Source organism: Myotis yumanensis, unplaced genomic scaffold, assembly GCF_028538775.1.
Source record: "Myotis yumanensis isolate MYYU_CA2020_CCGP unplaced genomic scaffold, mMyoYum1.0.hap1 SCAF_18, whole genome shotgun sequence".
NCBI lineage: Eukaryota > Metazoa > Chordata > Mammalia > Chiroptera > Vespertilionidae > Myotis > Myotis yumanensis.
The window spans coordinates 23,931,435-23,958,131 of record NW_027223769.1 but is presented as its reverse complement, the minus strand read 5'-3'; the positions used below and the strand labels follow the sequence as shown (position 1 = coordinate 23,958,131).

The 26,697-nt window shown below is 40.1% G+C and overlaps 1 protein-coding gene and 1 pseudogene across 4 annotated transcripts in view; one reads left to right on the top strand and one right to left on the bottom strand.

Annotated features, from left to right (window-relative positions):
- The window catches only part of HYDIN (HYDIN axonemal central pair apparatus protein), a 298,798-nt gene that overhangs the window by 18,130 nt on the left and 253,971 nt on the right, over positions 1 to 26,697 (top strand). For all 4 annotated transcript variants that reach the window (XM_070397848.1, XM_070397849.1, XM_070397847.1 and 1 more), the window contains exons 2-6: positions 718 to 875; positions 3,395 to 3,520; positions 8,789 to 8,908; positions 12,096 to 12,230; positions 20,737 to 20,936. In XM_070397848.1, the coding sequence (XP_070253949.1) occupies positions 741 to 875; positions 3,395 to 3,520; positions 8,789 to 8,908; positions 12,096 to 12,230; positions 20,737 to 20,936 (716 nt within the window). In that variant the 5' untranslated portion in view covers positions 718 to 740. The remainder of the gene's footprint in view (positions 1 to 717; positions 876 to 3,394; positions 3,521 to 8,788; positions 8,909 to 12,095; positions 12,231 to 20,736; positions 20,937 to 26,697) is intronic.
- On the bottom strand, positions 7,998 to 8,475 carry LOC138997280 (large ribosomal subunit protein uL11 pseudogene; annotated as a pseudogene).

The following is a 26,697-nucleotide window of genomic DNA, read 5'->3' as shown; positions in this document are numbered from 1 at the left end:
TTTTAGTTAGGATTTTTGTTTGTTATGTTTTGGTAAAGGGGTGAATAACTTAGCCTGCTATTACTGAAAACAGAAATCCCTACTTAGTCATAAATGGCTCCCAAAGTTGCAGGTGTCCTGCCAGAAGTATAAAGAAGGATATGCGAAGGAGAGATGTCATATTTCTTTGATTTGTAGGTATTGGGTGGCTGTTTAATGCCTTATTTATGACCAAGCATTGCAACTTTTCTTGGAACTTCCCATTTCCCATCTCATCTCATGCTGCCTTTTTTTGAGTCTCTGCCCAGCTGTGAAGACCTAAACCCTTATGTTTTTTCTGTTTGAAAGATATCATGAGAGACAATTGTCAAATTGATAAAATAGCAGATAAAATAGCAATTGATGAATATATTTATTGACTAGTGTTTACTTATCTAGGAAAGATAAAAGTGCCAAAATGTAAGAACTGTTTGTATTTTCATGTCTTCTGTTTTGCCCAGAATCACTTGGATTTTCTAAAAGGGATTGTAAGCTTTGAGGTAAGGCTAAGTTTAGACTGGTTACATGGAATAGACTCCTTTGGTTAAGGTATTTGTTCCAAGAATTTGATATATATTTGAAGATCAGTATTTTTAAACCTTCCTGTATTTGAAAAAGTTTAAAAATAAAAAAAATAGTGACTTGTATTCAGGAATTAACTGTATTTGTTCTCAAACTTTTTTTTTTCTTCACTCTTAGGTGAGCAAAGGAAATAACGAAAAATGACAAGTAGAAGACTTGAGGAGTCCATGGGGGCTGTTCAGATGGGGTTAGTCAGAATGCTCAAAGGATTCCAAAGCAAGGTTTTGCCACCCCTGAGTCCAAGGGTGGTTAAAGAAGAAGATGTCAACCAAATGGTAATGTATCAGAGAATCTCAGTGTAAAATTCCTAATGTAGTCGCCTCAGGAGGATGACAGCTGCTAATTGGCATTATGAGAATCTGAGAGAGAATCGTTGCAGAGCAGAGGCACCTCTTAGAGGCTCAGAAGTTTTTGAAATTGCATGCATTGAAAGAGAGGCTTGAAATGCTTAAGTCAAGCAGTTGAAATAAGACTATGAAAGCAAATTATTAGGTTTTCCAAATATTTAGTTGAACGCTATGAAGCTGTCATTTGTGTAGTTAAAAAGCAAGCAAATATCAGAATTTTACAGGTTTTAACCTGAACACTCTATTAACCTGTTAATTGGCAAGAGTTATTTTCGTTTGTATATTTGTAGAACATAGAATATTTTTTTTTTTTGAGGTGATTTTTCTTGTTATTTATACAGAGTATAAAACATCATGTGTCTTAGGATAATCTGAGAAAACCAAGTCACATGGAAACCTCCAGTTGTAGTGAAAAAAACAAACAAATCAAAACAGAGTATAACATACTAGTAGATCAAGTGTTCTTAGACATAAATAAGTACGTAAATGTATGTAGAACATAGAATATTAAAATAATGACTGTATTTTAGGAAAAATGTATGATTTTTCTTTCCTTTAAAATGAAAATATTTATATATTTTATTTTAAAATAACAGTTGACATTCAATATTAAAAATATTTATATTGTTAATGAATTATAATGATTTGGTGAGAATTGAATTATAAACTACATGCTATAAAAAATTTCAATAACAACTTACAGTGTTAGATATAGTATTCACGGCATTTTAATAAAGGGGTCTCAAGTTACATTTTAATTAGAAAAATATAATATATTATTTTCGTTTGTGGTGGTTATGGTTTCATATTTAAGGTAACTCCTGACTTTTTTGCTTATAAGACTATATTATTATTATTACTTAATCTTCATCTGAGAAGGATATTTTTCCATTGATTTCCAGAGAGAGTGAAAAGGAGAGAGGAGGGAGGAGAGAGAGAGAGAAACGTTGATGTGAGAGAGACACATTAATTGGTTGCCTCCCGCCGTGCCACTACCAGGAACCTGCAACCAAGGCACATGCCATTGATTGGAAATCAAACCCACAACCCTTCGATCCACTGGCCAACAATCTAACCACTGAGCAACCTGGCCAGGGCTCAACTTTGTTATTTTTATTTAAATCACAGCCCAGCTGATACCTCTTAACATTTTAGAATTCTAATATGGGTTCCAATAAAAAAAAAAAAAAAACCCTTAAAAAACCAAGTTAGAAGCTGTATTAGAAATAATACCTTCATTTAAATGGATTAAATCACAGAAAATAATTTCATAGGGAATTTGAAAAGCATTGATTTTTAACCCAAGGCAAAACAAATCAGCTAAATTATATTACTGTGATTGTATTTCAAAGTCTTGGCATATACTGAAGCATTATGTTGCTGCCAATGACTATGAACTCCTTGCAGCTAAAGTGGGCCCTGGGTGATGGAAATGCTCTGCATCTTGACCGTATCAGTGTCAATATCCTGGTTGAGATACTGTACGATAGTTTTGCAAGACACTAACTTTGGGGGAAACTGGGCAAATGGTACCTGGTTCCTCTTGGTATTATTTCTTACAACTAAACTGCATGTAAATCTTAAAATTACAAATTTAATTTAAAAAACACTTTCCTATAATTCAATCAACCAACCAATCAATCAGTCAAATAAAGTAGGTTCTGGAAATAACGTAAACATCCCAGCACAACAACCACTGCGTAATAGTGACTGGTCCTGGATAACTAAGCCCTTTTTCCGTTATTTAAATGATAAACGGTAGGTTACATTTTCTTCCCCTCCTAACTTTAGAAAGTGTCCAAAGCATTTTGTGTTCTCATTTGGGTATGTGAATAGGACTGGCTGCCAGAGCTGATGATTGGCTTAGATCTCTTTTAAACCAAGGTCTAAATGCACTTGTGTGATTTCTAAAAAGTTCAAACTTGTTTCTAAGCAGTGTAACCGCACTTCCTGAATCCTGTCCATTTTGTATGGTTACTCTTTAACCTGAATTAACCTGATAGTTGACGTTGTAATTTCAGCTGAGAAATAGATGTGTTTCAAACTTACCTCTGAAGCCTGGAAGTGATTTTAGAAAGTTAGGGCTTTATGTTCAGATGCCTCTTCTCAGCATAAATGTTAAGCTCTTTGGACATGTTCCTGTGCAATATCTTGACTCCCTCTCCCTCCCTCCCCCCGACTCCCCAAGTTCCTTTGTGTGACTCCTTCAAGCTCATAAGGAAACAGTAACTACCTGTCATTTCAAATTACTTGCAAAGAGCTCAAAAGGACATGGCTACTTCTCTTGTATTATTTAGTTACTTTAAATATTTTATAAGGGAACTTAGTGGCATTCCAGAATTATCCTGAAAGCTGAAAACACAAATTATTCATTACTGGAACTTATGAAAACACTTTTTCAGGGTAGCCATTTATGAATCTTTGGCTCCTGTTGTTTTAAATTCTAGCTAACACCGTCGGAGTTCCTGAAGGAAATGTCCCTGACCACAGAACAGAGACTGTCAAATACACGGTTGATGTGCCGACCACAGATCATCGAACTTTTAGATATGGGGGAAGCAACACATCAAAAGGTAGCTACTTTCTGTTTTACTAGCATTTGTCTTACTAGCATGGAAAGTAGGCACTGGTATAATGTGAACATACCGCCCCCCCCTAATCCCCATTGCTTTTTTAAAGAGAGGGGAAGGGAGGGAGAGAGGAAGGGAGGGAGGGAAGGAGGGAGGAACACAGAGAGAAAGAGAGACGTGAAATAGATACATTGATTGGTTGCCTCCCCCACATGCCCTGACCAGAGCTGGGAATCAAACCTGTAACCCAGGTATGTGCCCTTGACCGAGAATTGAACCTCTGACCCTCCAGTGCACAGGAGATGCTCTAACCATAGAGAAACACTGGCCAGGGCATAATGTGAACATTCTTTAACATAATGCTAACAGTCACTAAGTAATAGTTATTTTTTTCTGGGCTAATCTGTTATTTGTTTGCTTAACACATTCTTTTCTTCCTCTGTTGATCTTGATACCGAGATTTGATATGGAGAGAATTACAGTCAATTAGTACAAATAACTTTTGACTACTCACATTTCTTTCTTAGCTACTTCTGGACACTATTGTTCGCAGATTAGGAATAATTCCAAGAATTATATTAGCCAAGCCTCATTAAGTTATCTTCTTAGCACAAGAAATCCCTCCTTACCTGAGCTGTCATCACTAGAAGAAATGAAAGTGAAATTATTAAAGTAGGCATTTGTTGTATATTCTGGCTCATCCTATATAATAAAAGGGTAATATGCAAATTGACCCTAAAGGTGGAATGACTGGGAACAACCCGTCTCTATGATGCGCACTGACCACCAGAGGGCAGAAGCTCAACGCAGGAGCTGTCCCCTGGTGGTCAGTTTGCTCCCATAGTGGGAGCTCCGCTCAGCCACAAGCCAGGCTGACAGCCGCAGGCACAGCGGTGGTGGTGGGAGCCTCTCCCTCCTCCTAGGCAGCGCTAAAGATGTCCAACTGCCACTTAGGCCTGCTCTCTGGCCTAAGTCAGCAGGTGGACATCCCCCTAGGGTTCCTGGATTGTGAGAGGGCGTGGGGTCCGGCTGAGGGACCCTCCCCACCCTAGTGCATGAATTTTCATGCACCGGGCCTCTAGATTCCAATAACAAATGTTTTAGTCTCTAAAGAATAGTTATTCTAACATGTTTTTATATTTTAATATAAACCATATATTCTAGGTTTTAGGAGCATATCATTATAAAGTGAAGTCTTTGTTTCTTACTTTTTAATTAACTTCTTGAATTATATGCTTCACTTTTTATGTAGAAATTATGGTATGAACTTCCATCAGTTGAACTACTGGAGATCAACCTCCTCTCAGAGGGTTCCTCACTCTCCCAGAGAGTTTTTCAGGCTTATTTTCTGCATGATGAATGAGTCCCTGAGGCTCTTTTGCTCTGCTCTTGCTAAAATACCACTTGCCTCCCCTGTCAGTGAAGGGATCTACATAAAAATTTCCTTTTCCTCTGAGCCCTCCTAGCTTTAATTATTATTTATTCTCTTCCCCATAACCACACTCTAACTTTGAGGGCAGGGAACATGGCTTTTCCCAAAGCTAATTTATCCTAATTAAGGGCTATTTGCTCCTTTCCCATAGCATAACTAGGACCAGACTGTGTGTGTTTTTCTATATATACTACTTTTGTGTGTGTTTTAATGTATTTTGACTCCTGCTATGAAGAATGAGGAAAGAAGTATAGTACATCTCATCTTCTCTTTCTTTTCTCAACCCTGCTGGTTATTTTTACTTTATTTTCAGGAGTTTCATTTTTCTCTTAGTTGGATGACAGTCATCCTCTACTAACTTCTTCAAGAAGAGCTTATGGAAATGATTCCCCTGGTTTTATATGTTTGATAATATTTGCCTGTGGCCTTTCTAATGAATTGCAGTTTTGTTAGGTATAAAATTCTTGGGTCACATATTTTTTCCATAAGAGCTTTGCAAGCATTTTCCTCACAACATTTTGGCTTTAAATAATGACATATGAAGCCAGCTTGATTTTTCCCCAAGATAAAAGATAGATATTTTAATCTTTTAGGTTGTATGCCCAAAGATTGTTTATTTTTATTTAATGTCCAATAATTTCATTAGGTTGTACCTTTGTATTATTTCTAGAAAGTGTTCTTGTTCATGCCATTTTGGGTTCCTTTCCTTAGGAATATCAATTATGAACATGTTGGACCTTCTTTGTCTGCCCTTCTACATCTTCTATGTGTCCTCTAATCCATTTTTAACTTTCTGTTCATTTTCATTTATTGTAGTTACATATACCAGGTTATCTTCTGTGTCCCTTACTTTGAGTTTTATGTATGTGTATTTCTAATAAAACTCATTCTTTCTATTTTATTTATTTATTTTGAATTCTTTATTGTTGAAAGTATTATATATGTCCCCTTCCTTTCCCCCTTTGACCCTCTCTGGCCCACCCCTGCCCCCCCCCCCCCCCCAGATCTTCAGCACCCATTGTTTGTATCTATAGACTATGAATATATGCATACAACTTCTTTGGTCACCTCCTGCACTGGCCGCTACCAGGGCTGGGGAACCTGCAACTGAGGTATCCTTTGCTTTTCCAGATAAATTTTATAATCACCTTTTTAATTTCAAAAAAATTTACTGGGAATTTTTTATTGGATTGCATGGATTTTTATATCAATTTGGGGAGTAGTTGACATTCTTAAAGTATTGAGTCTTTCAATTCATAAACATGATATATATTCTTGTATTCTTGTAGGTCTTTAAAAATTCTTAGTGATATTTTAGTTTGTTTGGAGAAAGGTCTTATATATGTTTCATTGGACTTATTCCTATGTATTTTATGTTTTGGGATGCTACTTTAAGTGGTATTGTTTATAAATTTAATTTCTTAAATGTTCCTAGATAGTATATAGAAGTATAATTATTTTTTGTATGTTGATCTTATACTTAGTGACCTTGATAAATCATGGATTAATTCCAATATTTCATCTAGTTGGTTTTTTTGAATTTTCTAAATAAACAATTTTTTCTTCTGGGGAAAATGACAATTTTGTTTCTTTTTGATCAGTTTTGAATGTTGAATTTCTGAGATAAACCCAACGTAGTCATGATGTATTATTCCTTTTAGAAATTGTGGGTTTTAGTTTGCTAATGTTTTGTTTCTTTTTTGAATCTATGGTTCATGAGTAACATTGACCTATAATTTTTCCCTTTTCCTACTGTCTTTCTTAGGTTTATGACAGTTATGTTAACATCATCAATTGAGTTGGAAGATATTTAATTTTTGTTTTTCTTTCCTTATGTAGAATTTTTATAATATTTGAGTCACATCTTCTTTAAATGTTTGCTAGAATTTGCTTGTAAAGTTATTAGGGCCAGAATATTCTTTATGAAAGGTTTTACTTACAAATTCACAATCTCTAATAGGCATAGAACTATTTTAACTTTCTATTTCGTCTTGTGCTAATTTTGATAAATTGTATTTTTCTAGGAATTTTTACTTTTTATCTAACTTTTCACATTTATTGACATAATATCCATTTATTATCTTCCTTCGTTTAGGTTCTGTAGTAATGTCCCTATTTTCATTATCTAATGAGCTCTTTGTACCTTCTGTCTTATTTTTTAAATCAGATTCACTAGGTATTTTATTAATTTTATTAGCCTTTTTAAAGACACCTTTTGGCTTTGTTGTTATATAGTATAGTTACTTTCCATTTCATTAATTTCTGCTATTGTTTTTGTTATCTCTTTTTTTATTAGTTTGGGTTTTTATTTTTTAACTAGAGGCCCGATGCATGAAATTTGTGCAAGGGGCTTGGCCCTCATAGCCCCGGCTGCCTCGGCCCTCGCTGCCCTGGCTTTGTCCAGAAGGTCCTCTGACAGTTGTTCTGCTGTTCAGCCTTTTGGTCAATTTGCATATTTTGCTTTTATTATTATAGATGTTTGCTATTGATTTTCTAAATTACTGAGGTGGATGCTTACATTTTTGGTTTTCAAAATGTGTTTCAAGATGCCTCAGGGTACAGCCATAAAATTGCAGGGCATCATGGAATATTCTGGATTTTTAAGGAAATATGGCAGTACTCAGAACTTGTTGGATGGTATACAGGCTATTAGTTTGAGGTAATTCATAGTTCCAATATTAGATTATACCATCTTTTTAGCTCTTTAGTGCCTCCAAGGAGGTTTTTGCTGACATAACATTTTTTTGTTATTCTCATAGTAGAATTGGTACAAATTACCTTATTCATCATTACCAGAAATGGAAGTTTTGGATTAGTGTTCTAATTAGTCTCTATTATCTATAATAATAAAAGCATAATATGCTAATTAGACCGGATGTCCTTCCTGATGAAGCCAGGGCTGCGAGGGAAGCCCAGGTCCCGGGTGCTGGAGGGAAGCCGATGTTGGCAGCCGGGGGAAGGAAGGCCTACTCTTGCACGAATTTCGTGCATCGGGCCTCTAGTTTATTTATAAATGATGTTTAATTGAAGTATTTTCCGCTGTAGTTCTTAACTATCCAGATAGCATTGTACTGCCTCACTGTTGATGTCATCTATGATGTCATCAACATTGCAGCCCACAGTCTGGGCAGTCCTCAGGATCTCTTGAATGGTTCCAGAGAGTTCTCTGGCTAAAGATCAGTGCTGCATCTGTCTTGCAATGTTGACAATCTCATCAATGTCTACTGTACATAATGTTTTTTGCTTCTTTCTATCTCTTGGAGGTTCTTTGAGGCCTTTGATGATCAGGGCAGAGGCAGAAGGTACTACCTCCACCTGGGCCTGTCTGTTCTGAATGGTCCGTTTCATTGTAATCCTCAGACCCTTCCAATCACCTGCTGCTTTGGCGATTTCATTAGCAAATATTTTCTGGAGGCAGGCCCAGGGAGCCTCTCTTGGGAACCAGGGCAGACATGGCACTGACCTCCCCACTGGTGCAACTCAAGTATATGACTTGGACCTCATTGGGGTTGCATTTTGGCAGCATGTTGGAGGCGACTGGTGCCCGATGAACCTGGAATTTGGACCAAAGAAAGTTGTACCTAAGCCTCCTCTGAGCTGAAAGCAGAAAGCTAGCCCCTATTTTTTAAATGAGGACCAAAACTTCTTGTTTTGTATTAAAGAAGTTGATGAAATAACCTTAACAATTATACCAATTATTGTTTATAGTAATCACCCCTTTTTGAGTGTTCCTTTTGTTGTTAGTATTAATATTCATAGACCTATATAGTCTTTTCTTATTTTCCCTAATCATTTTTGCATTGTGTGATTCTATGATTAATTTACTTTTTCAACTAAAGTTTTCAGATATTGACCTGGACCAGGCATTATTCCAGCCCTTTCCATCAGAAATTATATTTCAGAACTACACTCCCTGCGAAGTCTATGAAGTTCCATTGGTTTTGAGGAACAATGACAAAGTGAGTATGTTTGATGCGATGGCTATATCTTTCATGGATACATAAGAAGGAGCAAATTACATTGGGATCATGTAGGATCTTAGATAAATTCTTTAAGACCTAGGAAAATAGATGAAAACATACCCATTGACTGTAGGCTTAATGAAGACAAGACTCTGTTGGTTGGTTTGTTGCTATAGGTATGTTCAATCCCTGGGCAGTGCCCAACAAACAGAAAGCGCCCGACATGCACTAACGTTTTCTTGAATAAAGGATTGGCTAGATGAATGTCATGAAGTTCTCATGTGTGACCAGTGGGCTAGGCTTTCATTTAAGACAGGGTGATTACTATTCATGCTTACATACTTTGCTTTAGAGCCTCCCTAATTGAAGGTGTAAACTCATCTGAATTGCGATTATTCAGCCAATGCTATTATATTCTACAAATTGTATTTTCTTTTAATTAAAAAAAAATGGATATCTCTTTCCCCCTTTTCTTTCTCCCTCTTTTTACCTCAGAAGACTTTAGATTTTTTGTTTACAGATAGCTTTGGGCAGCTTCTCTCACTGTTTATACCTTGTCACTTTGTGGTTGCAACTGAGGATTTCTTCTCCATCCTATGCCTTTTTCTTCAGAGATAATTAGGGTTTATTTTTTAAAAAGATACTAAATGCCTGAAGATTTCCTTGACATATAATGATTATGGAAAAAAAAAAACGAATTAGGCTGGAGGTCAGCATAAAGCACAGGTCGGTATGAAAAGTAGTCAGATAGGGAGGAAAGGTCTCTGAGAGATGCTAAAGTTAAGGTGTAAAGACAAGTAAAAATACTTATAGAATCTAAGAATGTGGAGGCAAATTCTCACTAACCAAGGGAAGATAAGTAAAGACTATGCAAGAATCCAAGGCAAATGGGAAGACTTGCAGGTATATTTGGCACAGTAGCTCATTAAATGAATCAGTGATGCTTCAAAGATCAGTGGGATGATTTAGTGACAGCAAAGCCAGACCCTGGAGAAAAAGGGCATATTTTGTTTTTTGCTGCAGGAGTGTTAGCAAGAGAAGCTCAAGGAATAGAAGCTGAAGTGTAGGCACAGAGAAGAAAAAGAACCCAGGTGTTCAGGATTATGTTCCTAGACCTTAAGAAGAGATATATTGCATAGACTTTAGGACTCTCTCTTTTCATATAGGGCTGCCAAATAATTTAGTTTCTCACTTCCAGTTCTCTTTTTCCCTTTCTACATTACTTTTTTTTTTTTTTAACTTTTGCCTGAGTTTTCTTAGGCTTTGAAAGCCAGAGAGGAGATAGTCTAAGTCTTCATTAGGTTGAGGGCTAGTTGGGGCCACTCTTCCCTGGCCTTAAACAAGAAAGGCATGCCAGTTGGTTTATATGGACAAGTCAATGATAAGGGGCATGTGTAAGTTTTACTGCCAAAGGTCACTCAATTCTCATGGATAACCCGAGAGCTCTTGGTAAGATGCTGCTAGAGGGTTGGACCCCATGAAAGGATGGTTCTCATCTAGGGAAATTCACCCAGCAACAAGCAGACAGATTTCCCCTTGCCAGGCAGGCTTGTTTCTGGGCAAGTTACTCCCAGGGCCCTTTCTTATACTAAATGCCTGAGATAAGCCTACTTCTCTACTTCCTAGGTTCATGGACACTTAAGGAACCACTGAGATCTATTTGAGCACCGTGCCACTCACCTTTTATTGGCTTCCTCACTGGCACGGAATGCAAAAAGACATAGCCTGTTTGGTCATTATCTGTCTCTCTCTCTCTCAAACACACAAGTTGAAAGTAAGCCATGAACACTCCACAAGCCACAACATGATTCTACTTTGGATACAATAATAATCAGCCAGACTCCAGAGGCAGACAGATCTGGGTTCAGATTCCAGTTGTCTCCCAGCTGCAGACCTTGGGCAAGTCATGGGCCATGGGGATAATCCTAATACCCATCTCAAAAGGTTGTTCGGAATAGTGAATGAGATACCGAGTGTATGCAGTTCAGTGCTTGTCATGTCGTAAGCACTATGCCATTATTACTTTTATTATTATTATATTAGTGTTACTGTTGTTTTCCTTCCTAGTTTTTAGTTCACAATTATGCTGTTATTAAAGTATTCCCAGCAAGCTTACACAGTATCACTTAACACATCATAAATGTCAGGGCACATTTCCCTTATCTCTGTGAGTTTGCACACATCTCTTCCTTATCTCTTCACCCTCTGAATTCTCTTTGCATTTCTTCTCCCCTTTCCCATCTGGTGACAGCTTTGAGAGGTGGTGGGAGGTCTTTTTCCCCTCCCTTTTCACCTGAGGCATCTGAGTCAGACTTGACTATAGTTAACTTTCCTTCTGCCCACTTCAGTCTTTAAAAAAACAATCCTGTCTCCCTTTCCTAGCGTCCCTAGAACCTCCACCCCTGACCACCCTCATTCTCCTCGTAAGTGCATTTCCTTTATTGCTTGGGCTAACTGAGATAGAGCTACTACTCTAGGCAAGGCAAGCAAGGCAGAGAAATAAGACTTTAAAAGAATAAAACTGTTTGAAGCTGTTGGGAGACTGGCCTTGGGGACGTTATACTGTTTTCTTTGTTCTTGCTTCCCAGTGGTGTTTACTTAGGACAGTCTCATAGAGAGGAAGGCGGAGTTAGGCTGGGACTTGACTTGAACACCCTTGCTCGGTGAAGCTGCGGCAATAGGGCCAGTGCCTGGTTCTTTATCTGTAGAAAGGGGGTCATAGTGTAGCTCAAAGTTGATTGGAAGGGTTGAGTGACACCTCATGCGCAGTGAGGGTCCATAGCAGGAGTGCAGCAAGTGTGGTTTCTTCTCCCAGAGCAATTCTCAGATGTCCAGCTCAACTCGGCTGTGTGAGTACGGTCTTGGCAGTCGCATTCTTGGTCTCTGAAGATAGTCACATTTAAATAATAAAATGAACAAAGACTTAAAATAACAATAAAATGAGTGATAATAATGTTCATGAAATTTAAAGTTAAAATACATTGAGTGCTTACTTTGTGTAAGACACTGGGATAGAGGTAGGGCCTGTCATCTCCTATTACAGTTGATGAAACTGAAGTTGAGACCTGACCAAGGTCGCCTGGCTAGCGGGTGGTAGATGGAGATTTCATGTTTACCTACGAGGCCTGCACTTTCCCTTCTGCGCTTTCACACGCACAGTCATCGCTCTATGTTTTTCTTGCAGATTCCAAGGATGGTGAAAGTTATTGAGGAAAGCTCACCGTACTTTAAAGTAATCAGCCCTAAAGACATTGGCCACAAAGTAGCTCCAGGAGTGCCATCCATATTCCGAATCCTCTTCACTCCAGAGGAGAACAAGGTAACGGCAGTGCTGGCAAGAAATTGGTTGCATGCTTTCACTAGCAGTTTGCAATTCAGGCATTAAGGAAGTGGTGGTTGGTTTTGGCGTTGGTGTTGGTATTGGTATTGTTAGTAGGGGTATTAGCTGTATTGGTTGTGGTGTTGGTGGTAGTGATATTGGTTTGATGGTGGTAGTTGTGTTGTTGATGGTTTCGGTGGTGGTGGTAGTGGTGGTGGTAGTGATATTGCTGTTGTTGATGGTATTGGTGGTGGTGGTGTTGATGGTGTCACTGTTGTTGGTGGTGGTGATGAGAGGAGTAATAAGACTGGGCGAGAGGAGGGAATGGCATTCTACTGGGAATGAGCATACAATTGTCAAGGAGTGTTGAGGGCTTATATGAGCTGTAAGTAGCCAGGATGTAAAGAAGGGTAATCCTTCTAACCCCTCCTCTCCCTTCTCCCCCAGCACCTACCTCAGCATATTTATATTTGACTGTACAGTTAGAGGGATACCAAAAAGACAAAGGTGTGGTCCAGATGTGGCGAGCTAAGGCAAAGGATAAAGACTCTGGCTTCTTGGAAGTTTGGGATCCTAGCTATTACATTCCTCCGCCCCAGATTCTAACTAGTTTAGGAAAGAGACCTAAGATCCAAATATTGATCACAGTATCAGTCTAATTAATGGTAAAAAATGTGGCCAGACCTAAGGCCTAGAAGGGGCTTCCTCCTTTTGCCTGGAAAAGATTGGTAGATAACTGGGCCTTGGTGAAGGGCTGACCTCACTGATAGCTCCGTCCAAGGAGTGGAGAAGCTATAGCTTAGAGTATGTGTACACAGGCAGGATGGAAAGAGCCTGAATTCAAAAAGAGGCCATTTCCCCTGAGCACCACGGAGCGGTGGGGAATCTAACCCATCCTTAGGCTCTCCTCGCTTGAAGGAATTCCAGTTCCTCCCAGAAGGAAGGACCAGCTAAGGGGGACTGAGAGAGGAGGCTTCCTCTCTAGCCCTTCTCCAAGAGCACAAAACTGTGGGTTGAATTTTCCTTTATATGGACCAAAGTGAGGACTTATGGGTTTTACCTGCATGATCAAAGGAGTTAGGACAAAAAATAAGGTTTAAATAGGCATAACAAAATATCAGGTTATATATAACTAGAGGCCCGGTGCACGAAATTCATGCGCTTGCGGGGAGGGGGGGCGTTCCTCAGCCCGGCCTGTACCCTCTCGCAGTCTGGGAGCCTTTCAGGGATGTCCGACTGATGGGCCTAAGCCAGTGATGGTGAACCTATGACACGCGTGTCAGAGGTGACACGCGAACTCATTTTTTTGGTTGATTTTTCTTTGTTAAATGGCATTTAAATATCTAAAATAAATATGAAAAATATAAGTCTTTGTTTTACTATGGTTGCAAATATCAAAAAATTTCTGTATGTGACACGGCACCAGAGTTAAGTTAAGGTTTTTCAAAATGCTGACACGCTGAGCTCAAAAGGTTCGCCATCACTGGCCTAAGCTGTCAGTCAGACATCCTTAGCACTGCTGTGGAGGTGGGAGAGGCTCCCGCCATCACTGCTGCGCTCGCAGAGCCGTGAACCTGGCTCAGGGCTTCTGGCTGAGCAGCGCTCCCCTTATGGGAGTGCACTGACCACCAGGGGGGCAGCTCCTGCATTGAGCATCTGTCCCCTGGTGGTCAGTGAGCGTCATAGAGACCATTCATTTCCGCCGTTCAGTCGATTTGCATATTAGCCTTTTATTAAATAGTGTTCGTGACATGTCAATATGGCTGGAATCAAAAAGGGCATAACGGGGTCCAAGAGAACTAGATTTAAATCCTTGCTGCTCCATCACTAATACTTATTAGCTGCTGTCAATGTCATTCCCCATATTCTTGTTTATTGCTAATGTTTCTACTTTTCTGGAGAGCAGGGATGGAGAATTTAAAATGTGATCTGCCAAGTATGTATCACTGTAGCGAGTGGTTCGAAATTCCATTATAATAAATAACACTGCAATTCTTACTTTGCCCATTTGTAACATCACTATTTCTCGGGCTGTGCTTGTGGACCTGGCATTTTGTTTGGGGTCCTGTTGAAATAAAGGAAAAGATAAATAGCTCCAGAAGTAATGTCCTTTGTTAAGTGTGATCGAAGTCCTTGTTTTTCCTTGAGGCTCTACATCTGAATAGTAACTGATAAGAGAACAGCACCTGGATTTAGTTTGGGTGTCAAATTCCCACACTGACATTTCTGTAGGAAGCCGAGCATAAGCCGATTATAAGCCTTTGTGCATCTTGCAATAGAAAGCTTGCTGGACCTGAGGAGTTGGCTTTCCTTAATTTTTTTTTCTGTGCTGGAAAAAATATGTCTTCTGTTGGATAAGCATTGTTCTCCCTGCAGGTAGTCTGCCCGAGAAAAGGACACATAGGACTTTCTGAGGAGGTGGAATGTTCTAGATCAGTGGTTCTCAACCTTCCTAATGGCGCGACCCTTTAATACAATTCCTCATGTTGTGGTGACCCCCAATTTCATTGTTACAAATTGAACATAATTAAAGCATAGTGATTAATCACAAAAACAATATGTAATTATATATGTGTTTTCCAATGGTCTTAGGTGATCCCTGTGAAAGGGTCGTTCAATGCCCAAAGGGGTTGCGACCCACAGGTTGAGAACTGCTGTTCTAGATTGTGATAGGTGTGTGGGTTGTGTGGATAAACTCATTTGTCAAAATTGCACATTTAATACTTATGCTTTCCAATATATCCAAACTTTACCTTGAAACTATAGACATATAATAATAGTAGAGGGGGAGATGGATTGAGGTATAGAGAAAGCCAGAGTGGCAGGATATTAGTAATTGTTGAATCTGGTGATGGGTACGTGGGATGTGTTATACTATTCTTTGTATATGTGTTCTTTGTATATGATTTAAGTTTTCCCCAATCAAAGGCTGAAAGAAAAGAGAGTTTTTATTACTGCTTATCTACACAGCAAATACATAATTGAAATGTATGTTATGCACATGTGTATTTACCTTATAAATATGGAATGCTAACATCCCGTTGAGGATTACTACTTGGCTATATTTTGTGGCTGCTTATTTTACTCCCAGGTTTTTTACTCCCTATTACCATTCCATTTCACCAACATTGCGTGTTTGCTGGGAAACCCCTGGATAAATTCTAACTGCTGTTTTACTGTTTCTTCTTCTAAGTATTTGAAAGTTATCAAAGGCTACAAGCGTGTATGCAGAGGCATAAAATGAGAATAATGGCTCCCTAGAGAAATGCAATGATCTCATTTTGCGTACATTAAGATTTTGTTTTGGATATGGGCTCGAAGCTATAATATGATTTACAGGATTTGTTTTTCTAAGGGCATAGTGATTTCTCCTTTTGCTGACTAAGACTGATGGCGTGTGTGTGGAGAAGCTCTTGCTGCTACTTCTGCTTTGTTTTTTCTGCAAAGATCCTCTTTCACTTGCACCATCAGCAGTGTTTCCAGTCCCTGGGCATCCACATTTCCACTCTGACGGTTGGAAAGCCGACAGGGCCATGCACAGGATGGCCAGCTGGGGTTAGTCATGCTGTCGTTAGTGCTGCTCCAGAATGTAGCAGAGGACTAACTGGAGCCAGATTTATTTTAGGAAAAATAAAAGTTCATCTTTTCACTGTGTCATTTTTTCTTCAGTTGGCCAAATTGATAGCCACCGTACATATGTATTTTCCCTCCTTATCCCCTGCTGATCTGAGCACGCTCCATTCTCATTTACCCTCCTCACATCTGGAGGGTGAGATATGTAAATTGCAGTGTGCCATCGCTTAATAGGCCAGTCCCCTTTCAATCGGATTTTCAGCACCCATGTATATTAGTATGTCAGAGATGATAATGCAATTCACATTTTCCCCCTGTCATCTATTAATCTGGCCTCCTAGGGATTGAACTTGTTAAGAATGCCAAATAGCCAGATAACAGGTGCAGCAAATTTACTTCAGCTTTCCTTATCTCTTCTCACACAGACTTTAAAATAATGATTGGATATGTTATTAATCGAATAATCCTAGTGTACATGTCACCCTATCTAATAAAGAGGGAGTATGCTAATTGACCCTTACACCATCGCAAAGATGGCGGCACCCACAGCCAATAAGGAGGGAATATGCTAATTGACTGCCACGCCCTCAAAGATGGCGGCGCCCACAACCACAAGATGGCAGTGCCTAGTCTCCTCAGCCCCACTGGGGCGCCTGCCTCTGGAGTCCCCGAGTCCCCTCAGCCCCCCAGCTGCCTAGGGCGGGCCTGAGGCGCAGGCAAACCTTGAATGGCAGCTGCCCAGCTGGCCAGGGCCGGCTGAGGCTTGTGCTGCCGGCAGTGGCAGCAGCAGAGGTGTGATGAGGGCGTCGCCTTCCCCTGATCGCCGGGTTGCCTCCTGCACCTGAGGGCTCCTGGACTGTGAGAGGGGGCAGGCTGGGCTGAATTTTCATGCACCGGGCCTCTAGTTGAAATATAATAGTCAATGCTGTCATAATACCACAAAATTCTGGAGCCTGGCATTTTTCTTGACTTCTTAAATTTGTATATTTACTATGAAAAGGTGTTTGAAAAATAATAGGCTTTTGCAGTAAAGCAAAAATGGGTACTTTCTTGGGCTTAAGGAAGCATGTGTTTAACTACAGTGTTATCATAGGGAAATGGCTACAGCGAATAAAATGTGAAGTGATGCAATTTTATTGTTGTTATGTTTTAAGAAAACATCTAATTTATTGGCAAAACTGTTTTACTGATTTGTTACTGTGAAACTTAAAAAATGATGGCCCAAGAAAAATAGGAAAATGTTAACATGTTTAGTGTTATCTAAAATGGCAATAATGAAATATATTGCCAGCATTTTGAATTAAAGTTTAGATATCATAAAATTTTCCACAATCAACAATGTTTGTTGGCAAAAAAACGTTAAGGATTTTGTGTTCTTTCTGCCTGGAATTGGCCCTCTCTAGTTCTGTCTGGGTCACCCCTGTAATCCTAGTGCCTAGCACAGTGCCTGACACACAGGATGTGTGCAGTAAATATTCGTCAAGTGAGATAGGTAAGTAAAAGTTCATGTCAAGAAAATATAAATATGTGTTCTCAACTTGAGAATGGCCTACAGATGATAAAAGCAAAAAGCTTATAAAAAAGGGCTCAAATATCTTTTTATGTCACAAGCATATTAGATGTTAGCTTTCTTGTCATTTCAGCCAAGAGAAAGATGTCTGAGAGTCTTATATAAGAGGAGTGCTTCTCTCCATTTTTGTTTCATGTCATCCTTGAGTCATGTCACTACTTTTTTAGCTTTCTGGACTTGATCAGTATCATTTTATAATAAGGCTAATATGATGATGTTGGGGAGTCTCTTAATGAAGAACTCTTGATACTTTAATACCCAAATAAAGATATTAAAAATAAGTAATATTGTCCTAGCTGGTTTGGCTCAGTGGATGGAGCGTCGGGCTGGGGACTGAAGGGTCCTAGGTTCGATTCCAGTCAAGGGCACATGCCTGGGTTTCGGGTTCAATCCCCAATAGGGGGAATTCAGGAGGCAGCTGATCAATGATTCTCTCTCATCATTGATGTTTCTCTCTCTCTCTTCCCCCTTCCTCTCTGAAATCAAGAAAAATATATTAAAAAATGAGTAATATTCTTTCACTTACTCTGCACCAGGCCCAGTTCTGTGAGCTGGGATCCTTAGGAGAACAGAACAAACTTGGGCCTTTCTGGAGCTTGTGCTCCACAATGAATAAACAAACATGCATATAATTTAATGTCAGGTATTGACCTGATAGAGAAGAGAGAGTGATGAGAGGGTCCTGTTTCCTTTCAATAGGAGAGTCAGGGAAGACTTGTCTGATGAGGTAACATTTGAGCAGAAAACTAAATCAAGCCATGCACATATCTGAGGGAAGATGTGTGGCTGGGAGAGGGCAGGTACAAAGGCCCTGCCACTGAAACATGCTGGGCAACAGAAGGCATGCGGCTGGAGCAGAGGACGCTGCTCGAAGAGCGTAGGAGACAAGGCTGCAGAGTGAGCGTCTTAGGAATCACACAATGTAGGATAGGGAGCCATCTGAAAGTGTCCGATATAATAAAAGGCTAATATGCAAATTGTCCCCTCGACCAGGAGTTCAACCAGCAGTTTGACCAGGGGGCGGGGCCAGCTGGCCAACCGCCTGCGGCCCTTCCCCTCAGCTGGCCCAGCCCACAATCGGCCCCCTCCACCCCAATCCAGACCCCCACCCATGCACAAATTCGTGCACTGGGCCTCTAGTTAAAAATATCTTTTGTTATGGAAGCTTTCATTCATTTGTACAAGTAGAGAGAACAGTAGGTAGCGTGAACTGTCTTCCCTCAGATTTTCAGGTTATCAGTGCGTGACCAATCTTACCTCATCGATCCTGTTCCCTGCCCCAGAAGATTTGAAGCCAGCCCCATACATCATATTATTTCATCTGTAAATACTTCATTGTCTGTTTCTAAAAGATCAGAACCTTTAAAAAGTTAACATGGCCACAATACCATAAGCACACCTAAAAACAATAGTTTAGGAGTGGGGAAAAGGCAGAAAGAGGATTGCCAGGGCTTAACCTCACTGGCTGTGCCCAACCTTGAATTCAGCCTTGAGAGGCCGTTGCCTGAGCATTTAAAGGACAGAATTATTGCCATGTTTGCTCTTTCTCATGGAGCTAATATAAACTCAAGATTCATTCTTTTCACTTCTCAGAAAGTCACATCTGCCAATTTCATATCCTACTGCTGGTGTTTCAAAGTTAAGAGGAGAGGCATGTTGGAAGGAAGGCTAACAGACAAAAAGTGGATTGGACGTTTCATCTGGAGAGCACACGGGATAAAATTTTAGGATATAAAGTAAATTACGGCTGAGTCTCCTGTAGTAGAGGGGCCAGAGCTCCCTGCTCTGCCGCTAAGCACAGCGGAAGTGAGTTCATCAGCTGAAGTAATTGCTTAGCTCGCAGGCTAACGAAGCCTCCCCTGTCGTAACACCGGAATTAATTTTAGGCCAGCACAGTAATATAAATTGTATATTACATAATCTAATGTAGTCATATTAAATGTAGAACTCTAGAGACTGGAATACATTATCGAGGAGCTGTTGAAAGAATCTCTTCATAATCTTTTATGAGTGCATGAATTGATTATGAAAAAAAAATACACAGTGGTGGACAAAAGTAGGTTTACAGTTTGTATGGCAAAAAGACATGCAGGTTATGATTATTACAATGGCTTTATTAACGCAAAAGAATATCACAATGGCACAGTGCAGTTAGGTACAATCTAGTAAATGCTCCAGTTGCTGGCCTTCATTATTTACACATTCTTGTAGTCTTTGAATATCAGTGAACTGCCCGGCCAGTGTTGCTCAATGGTTGGGCGTTGACCCATAAACCAAGAGGTCATGGTTAGATTCCTGGTCAGATCACATGCCTTGTTTGGGGCTTAATTCCAGTAGGGAGCGTGCGGGAGGCAGCTGATTGATGTTTCTCTCTCATTGATGTTTTTATCTCTCTATCCCTCTCCCATCCTCTCTCTCTAAAATCAATAAAAACATATTTTTTAAAAAAGGAAAATCAGTAAAGAAACCTGAATGTCAGTGACCTGCAGGGTTAGCCCCACCGCCTCCTGAGGTCATTGAATTCAAACATACTTTTTTGCCCACCCCTGTATAATTCCAACCAAACTTCAAGTCTTCCTCATTTGGACATATGAAGAGGGTTGAAAACATCCTTGTGAATATTTCAGTTAGCTTCCTAAACTGTTCCCAGTTTCTTACAGAGCGAGGCAGAGAATATGTAAATATAGAATAAGATAGGACAAATTACTTTGGATTCAGCAGCAGCTTTTGTTCTTTCTCTCAAAGTCTCAGTTAACGTGAAGTCTCCACACCTGCCAGGAGCTTTCCAGTTTCTGATTCCCAACAAAACCTTTGCCTGCTAGGTTTGATCTCCTAAGAAACAATGAAAAACAACACTCACCTCTTTAGGATTCTGATGTAATCAGACAAGGCTGTTTCATTGTTGACTTCAGTGGGGTTTTCTAGGGTCAATTATGCTTAATGTAATTTGTGCTTCCCTATGTCTGGGTAACATAATTTTCAAGCCTGGCATTACCATCTAGAAACCAACTGGGGCCATCAATCTAACACATGTTAGAAGGCTGACTAGGCATGGTTAGAAGGAGGATGTGAGGGAACTGGTGTGACCCTCCTCTGATCTAAACACAAGTGTGCCATCCCCCACCCTCCCTCCCTAATATCTGGGAAACAAGAAACATAAGCTTGTAGGTTTTAACACTTGAACTGCTCTCTCTCTGTCAGAAAAGAGTATCTCAATGAAAGTACAACTATAATTGTCTTGAGACAGTTTCATAGAATATATTAAATTTTTTTGCTAGATGCCTGGCATATGGCCATATTTCTTGCCCAGTTATCTTGATCATGTTGTGTGTCCACAGATAATGATTGTACATTCTCCTGTAGGATTACGCCCATATGTTGACCTGTGTGACTGAGAGAGAAAAGTTCATCGTACCCATCAAAGCCAGAGGCGCTCGAGCCATCCTGGATTTTCCTGACAAGCTGAATTTTTCCACTTGCCCTGTCAAATACAGGACTCAGAAGATTCTGCTGGTCCGGAACATTGGCAACAGAGACGCTGTGTTCCACATCACAACTTACCGGTATGCATTCCTGCGGCTCTTGATCCATGATAGCCACATCCAGTCAGCGTAGGTCATCTGCTAGAATAGCAGTTGGGGTTGGAACTGCTTGTTACAGTCTTGAGTTGCCAGGCTGGGAGGTCTCACGGATGTTGGGCAGACTTCCTCTTCATCCCCAAAGGAATCCAAATTTCAAGGTTACCTGTTTGGGTATGGAGGGTTTTCTGAAATGCTGGATGAGAGTCTCTCTACGTAGCATGGAGAATGGTCCGTGGGAATCTATTAATAAACATTTGTTTTATCTAAGAATTTTATAACTGGCTGTACTATTTTTCTACTATTATAACAAATTACCACCAACTTAGAGGCTTAAAACCACACAAATTTATTCTCTGACATTTTAGACGGTCAGAAGCCTCACAGAGCTAAATCAAAGGGGCCAGCAGGGCTGTGTTCTTATCTGAAGGCTTGAGGGGAGAATCCATTTCTTTGCCTTTTCCAGTTCCTAGGGGCCACCCCTATTCCTTGGATCATGGTGCTCAGTTTTCTCCTCTGAAAAATGGGAAAAAGTATAGTAGCCACCTAATCGGGTTGTTGTGAGGAATAAATGAATTAGTAAATGTTAATTGCTGGTACACAGCAAGTGGAATATAATAAGTGTTTGTTTCTTCTGATTGTTTCTTCAAATGAGCTACGGCTAGTGTAGTGGGCAGAATAATGGTTCCTCAAATATGCCCATATTCTAATCCCAGAACCTGTGAGTGTATAATATTATATGTCAAAGGGGATTTAGGGTTGCAGATGTCATTAAGGTTGCTAATCAGCTGACCTTAAAATGGGGAAGTTATCCTGGATTATCGGGATGGGCCAGTGTAATCACAAGGGTCTTTAAAATAGAAGAGGGAGACAGAAGGAGAGTTCAGAGTGATGAGATGTGTGAGAGAAACTCAACGTGCTCTGCAGGCTTTGAAGATGAGAAAACAGAGCAGTAGAGGTTGTATAACTTGCTCAAGAGCACATAGCTAGTAAGTGGAAGGAATTAGCGTTTCATCTGATAATTTGAGAAGTAGCTACAGGGTAGTAGACACCATGGGACAATATAAAGGACAATGAGACAATCCTTGCCTGCAAGGAGCTCTCTTATAAGATGGGAAAGAACAATTGTTATGAAACTTCAAAACGGCGTCTGATCAGCAAGGCCATGACAAGAGTGACCAGCTTGGGAGGATAGGAAACAGAGGGTCAAGTTCTTTTTTATGACTGTGAGATCATTTTCTGAAGGGCTTTATCTGTGGAATCCTTTGCTGGTTTAAGGATACAACTCTTCAGAAAGGATTAGCATTTGCTTCTGCCTGGTTCATAAAGGTTAGATTGCATAGACTATTGGTGATTATTTGCTGATTATTTGACTTGGAGGTTCGTGGACTGATAGTATAAATCCAAACCCCAAACCTGCATAGGATACATGTCCAAAGTTATGAATCCCTAGATACATTTTGTTCCTTTCTCTCAAAACCAAGACAGACATTTTTCCTTGTGCTAATGGAGAATGGTTTGGCAGCCCTTCAAGTTTCCTGGTTCTATTTTTTTTTAAAAAGTATTTTGTTGGTTTTTTACAGAGAGGAAGGGAAAGGGATAGAGAGTTAGAAACATCGATCAGCTGCCTCCTGCACACCCCCTACTGGGGATGTGCCCGCAACCAAGGTACATGCCCTTGACTGGAATCGAACCTGGGACCCTTCAGTCCACAAGCCAACGCTCTATCCACTGAGCCAAACCGGTTAGGGCAAGTTTCCCAGTTCTATACGGGGGGGAGGGGGGCGAGGGGGGGGTTGTTATACGTTCCCTGACTTGACCATCTCAAGGCGGGCTGTTAAAGCCCAGGCTTCCAGCTTGCTGGGAACCCAGGGCAGACCCAGCATTAGCTCAGTGGCCTACGGCTCTAGTTCTCAGTTTCTTCTTCGTTTTTTTGAATCTTGTGGATTTGCCTGAATTGTTTGCATGCTCAGCCACACATTTATGTAAGTTATATTTAATCCAGTCTTTCTAGGTATTCCTTGTAGAAGAGTTTTCAACTTGCTCCGTCTGCTGTATTGTAGGTAGCAGGGCTGCCATAATGCAGGTTGAAGGTACATCCCCTGGGAAGGGATTTGTGTTTATTCTTCCACCTGTCCCAGGAGCATCACTGTCTCTGAACCATTTCACATAGATCTGAGTTTCTGTCTGGTATTGTATGTCTCCTGGCGGATACACTATTTTTAGTATTTCTTTGCAGCATAGGTCTACTGCATAGGAAATTCTCTCAGTCTTTATCTATTTAATGAAAAGTATTTTTCCTTCATTTTTGATAGGCATTTTCTCTACATTATGGAACTCTGAATTGACAGTAATAGATACACATATTTTATTTAGTACTTTAGAGATGTCACTTTATGGTCTGTTGGCTTATATTTTTCTCATGAGAAGTCTGCTTATAACCCTTATCTTTTTCCTCGATGTCTTTTTCTTGGGCTGCCTTCAAGAATTTTTTCTGATACAGGTGGGCAAAAGTAGGTTTACAGGTGTGATACAAATACATAGTCCAATGATTTATAAATAACTAATAATGTGAGAATAAACTGTGTTTTGTGTACACACAACTGTAAACCTACTTTTGCCTACCCCTATATTTGTTTTTTTAGCACTTTGAATATGATGTGTCTAGGTGTGGGTTTTGTGTTTCATTTTTAAGAAATTATTTACTTTGCTTTTGTTTAGTTTTAGTTTCAATCTTGCACGGGGTTCTCTGAGCTTCCTGGATCTTTTTTTTATTTTTGGAGGATCTCAGCCACGATCTCTTCAAATGTTTCTTCTGCTCCGTCCTCTCTCACTGTTTCTTCTGCTTGTCACAGGCGAAACAGTCTGCAGGCACCCATCTCCCTTGGGGGCTGAAGACTGTCCATTTTTAGATTTCCTGCCACTTGTTTGTCCTGCAACCTCAGTGCTCTGAATGGTTCAAGAAAACTTGGGATTTTGCTGTTTACCGTGAGGTTTTTTTGTTTGGTTATTTTTTTTTCATCGTTAGAGTACAAGAGACCCTCTTTCTAGCTTTCTGCATCCTAGGTGGAAGCAGGACCCCGATCTACTTCAGATAAATGCACCGTCAAAGGCAAAGGAAGAGTTCTTGTGACACTCGATGTCTCCTGACATTGTCCGTAGCACTTATACGGCCTGAGCCTGTCATCTCCGGGCGGGACTCGCCTATTTTGATTGAAGGAGAAGGAAGCAGGTTGTTCAGCTGGCTCACCGTGACTTAGAAAGAACCAGTTTTTAAAAATTTAATAAAAGGCCTCCCACAACCACCACCTGTGGTACACGTTACCACTTCCGTTACATTGGTATTCTTCCATTAGAAAAGAGAAGCCAGCTCAGGTGGGCAAACAAGTGCGGGCAGCACATCCTCCTGGGCTGTTTGGCGGAATCTTCACAGCTACGCATACATGACAGTTTCTTTACATATCGCATTTCCGTAAAGTGAAACAAAATCACTTCGTAGATCAAATAGTGTGAAGTACAGGAAAATATCTCAAGCATGTGTATCCATCACTGTGAATGTGAATCATCTTCCCCTAATATAGAAACACCTCTAAGGTAAAATGGTTAGCCAACTTAAGGACTAGCTGGGAATCATAAACACATTAGAAACAATAGTCCAACATTCCCATTTTACAGATGAAGGAAGTAAGGTCTGAGAAGGGAAATAAATGATTTATCTAAACCAGGGGTCCTCAAACTTTTTAAACAGGGGGCCAGTTCACAGTCCCTCAGACCGCTGGAGGGCCGGACTATAGTTTAAAAAAAAAACTATGAACAAATTCCTATGCACACTGCACATATCTTATTTTGAAGTAAAAAAACAAAACGGGAACAAATACAATATTTGTATTTGCATGTGGCCCTCGGGCCGTAGTTTGAGGACCCCTGATCTAAACTCCCCCAGTAAGTTAATAGCAAAGCCTGGATTAAAATAGACATGACGCAGTTCTGGGCTTCTGTACCCGCAGATCCATTCCTCACCCTTTCCCTACCATACTCAGTGTCACCTTCAGACTGTGTTAGTCCCTCTAGCCTCCTGAGTCAGCTGGGTACCCTCTGGGTTTGACCAGCTGGGGGCACTAGAAGGAGATTAGAGGGTAGGAGGAAGCCAGGGTATATCTCCTCCTCCCTCTCTAACTTCAGCAGGGTCCCCAGCAAGCAAATGCATTTTCCCTGTGATTCTAGCCCTTCAGACAAGCCCACCGTGGGTTCCACCTTCTGCCAGGCCCCCAGGGCCTGGTCCTACTTCCTCCTCATCTTTTGTCTCCAGCCCGGGTGGAAGTGGCTGTTGTTACTAATCCCTGAGCTATCTCGCTGTCTTAAATTGGGCTCCCCATCATTCCCATCTTCGGTGTAACCGAGACTCTCAATTAAATTCCCTGCCTGCAAATATTTTTGTTTTCCTGCTTAGACTTCGCATAAAATAATAGTTTTATGTTCGTTCCACAAAATGCACATTTTCCAACCAGGCTGTCAATTCTGTGAGCAACTTCAAATCCTTCCAATAAATCTCTTTTCTGCTTGTTAGTCAGAGTTGGTTTCTGTTGTTGACAGCTGAGAACCCTGAGGGTTACAATGAAAAGGGTTGCGGCTGGATTTGTGGTCACATCGTGTTGAATCAGAATCTCTGGGAGATCCCCTGGCAAGTGTCCATTCTGAAAAGCACACAGGTGACTGCTGCCCGACTGGGTTGGGGACCACGATTTCAGTTAATATGGTTGTCAGTAGACATGGCAGAGCAGTCGATATGGTTTGAGAATTTGGAGTCAGTCAAAAAGCCAGCATCTCTTGTTGGTCTTTACTACTTTTAGAGCCAATATACAGTTAGAAATAATATCTCACAGGAAGTAGTTTTAAAAAACATCATATTCTTTTCATTGAAATAATGATTCAATTAATGTTTACGTTCACAAATGGTTAAATTCATATTAATTATAAAAAAGAAAAGTAACTTTGTAGGTCTGTTGCTGCCGTTAGAATATGAGCTTCTCAAATGCAAGGGTTGTATTTAACTTCATTTGTGTCCCCAGCATTTAACTAACTATCTAAACAAGTGCTCAATAAATGTTTATAGGCTGCCTAACCAACAATCTAGCACAAAGGCAAAGCTACAATATGCTCCAAGTATTATACAATAAGCACAAGGTTCTTTATACTAATATAAGGAGCCGCACTTGCTATAAAATATACAAAGAACATAAACAATTACTCTTCAACTTTATTACAGATTTGACCTAACACTCTAGTAGGTGCCAGAATGACTTGGATGATTCAAGTAGGATTAATCTTGGAAGGTGAAATAGAAAAGATTAAGAAGCAATTTCAAAATCTAAAACCTCAAGTTAGGAATCAGTTAATAAAAAGCTTATCTGAAGAAAAAGTACTAATATTTTATTCAATATTTAATAAAATAGAGCCAATATTTAGTCTTCTGCTAAAGCATTAAGTCATTTGGATGGAATAGTTTTAGTTCTTAAGAGCAGTTTGCCGTAGATTGAACAAAAATCTTTCAAAGTCCCTTAAAATCTTTCCTGTGGTTCATGATTTTTTCACAAACCCAAGTTCCCTCCCTCATCAAGTATTTGGGATTAATGAGGATGTGATATCAAAACCAAATACTTTAGTAGAGAAAGCGAGTCTTATACCCCGAGGAGCAGCGCTTTTAGCTCTTTGTAAGCGCGTTTTCCGATATGCTCTCGATAGATTC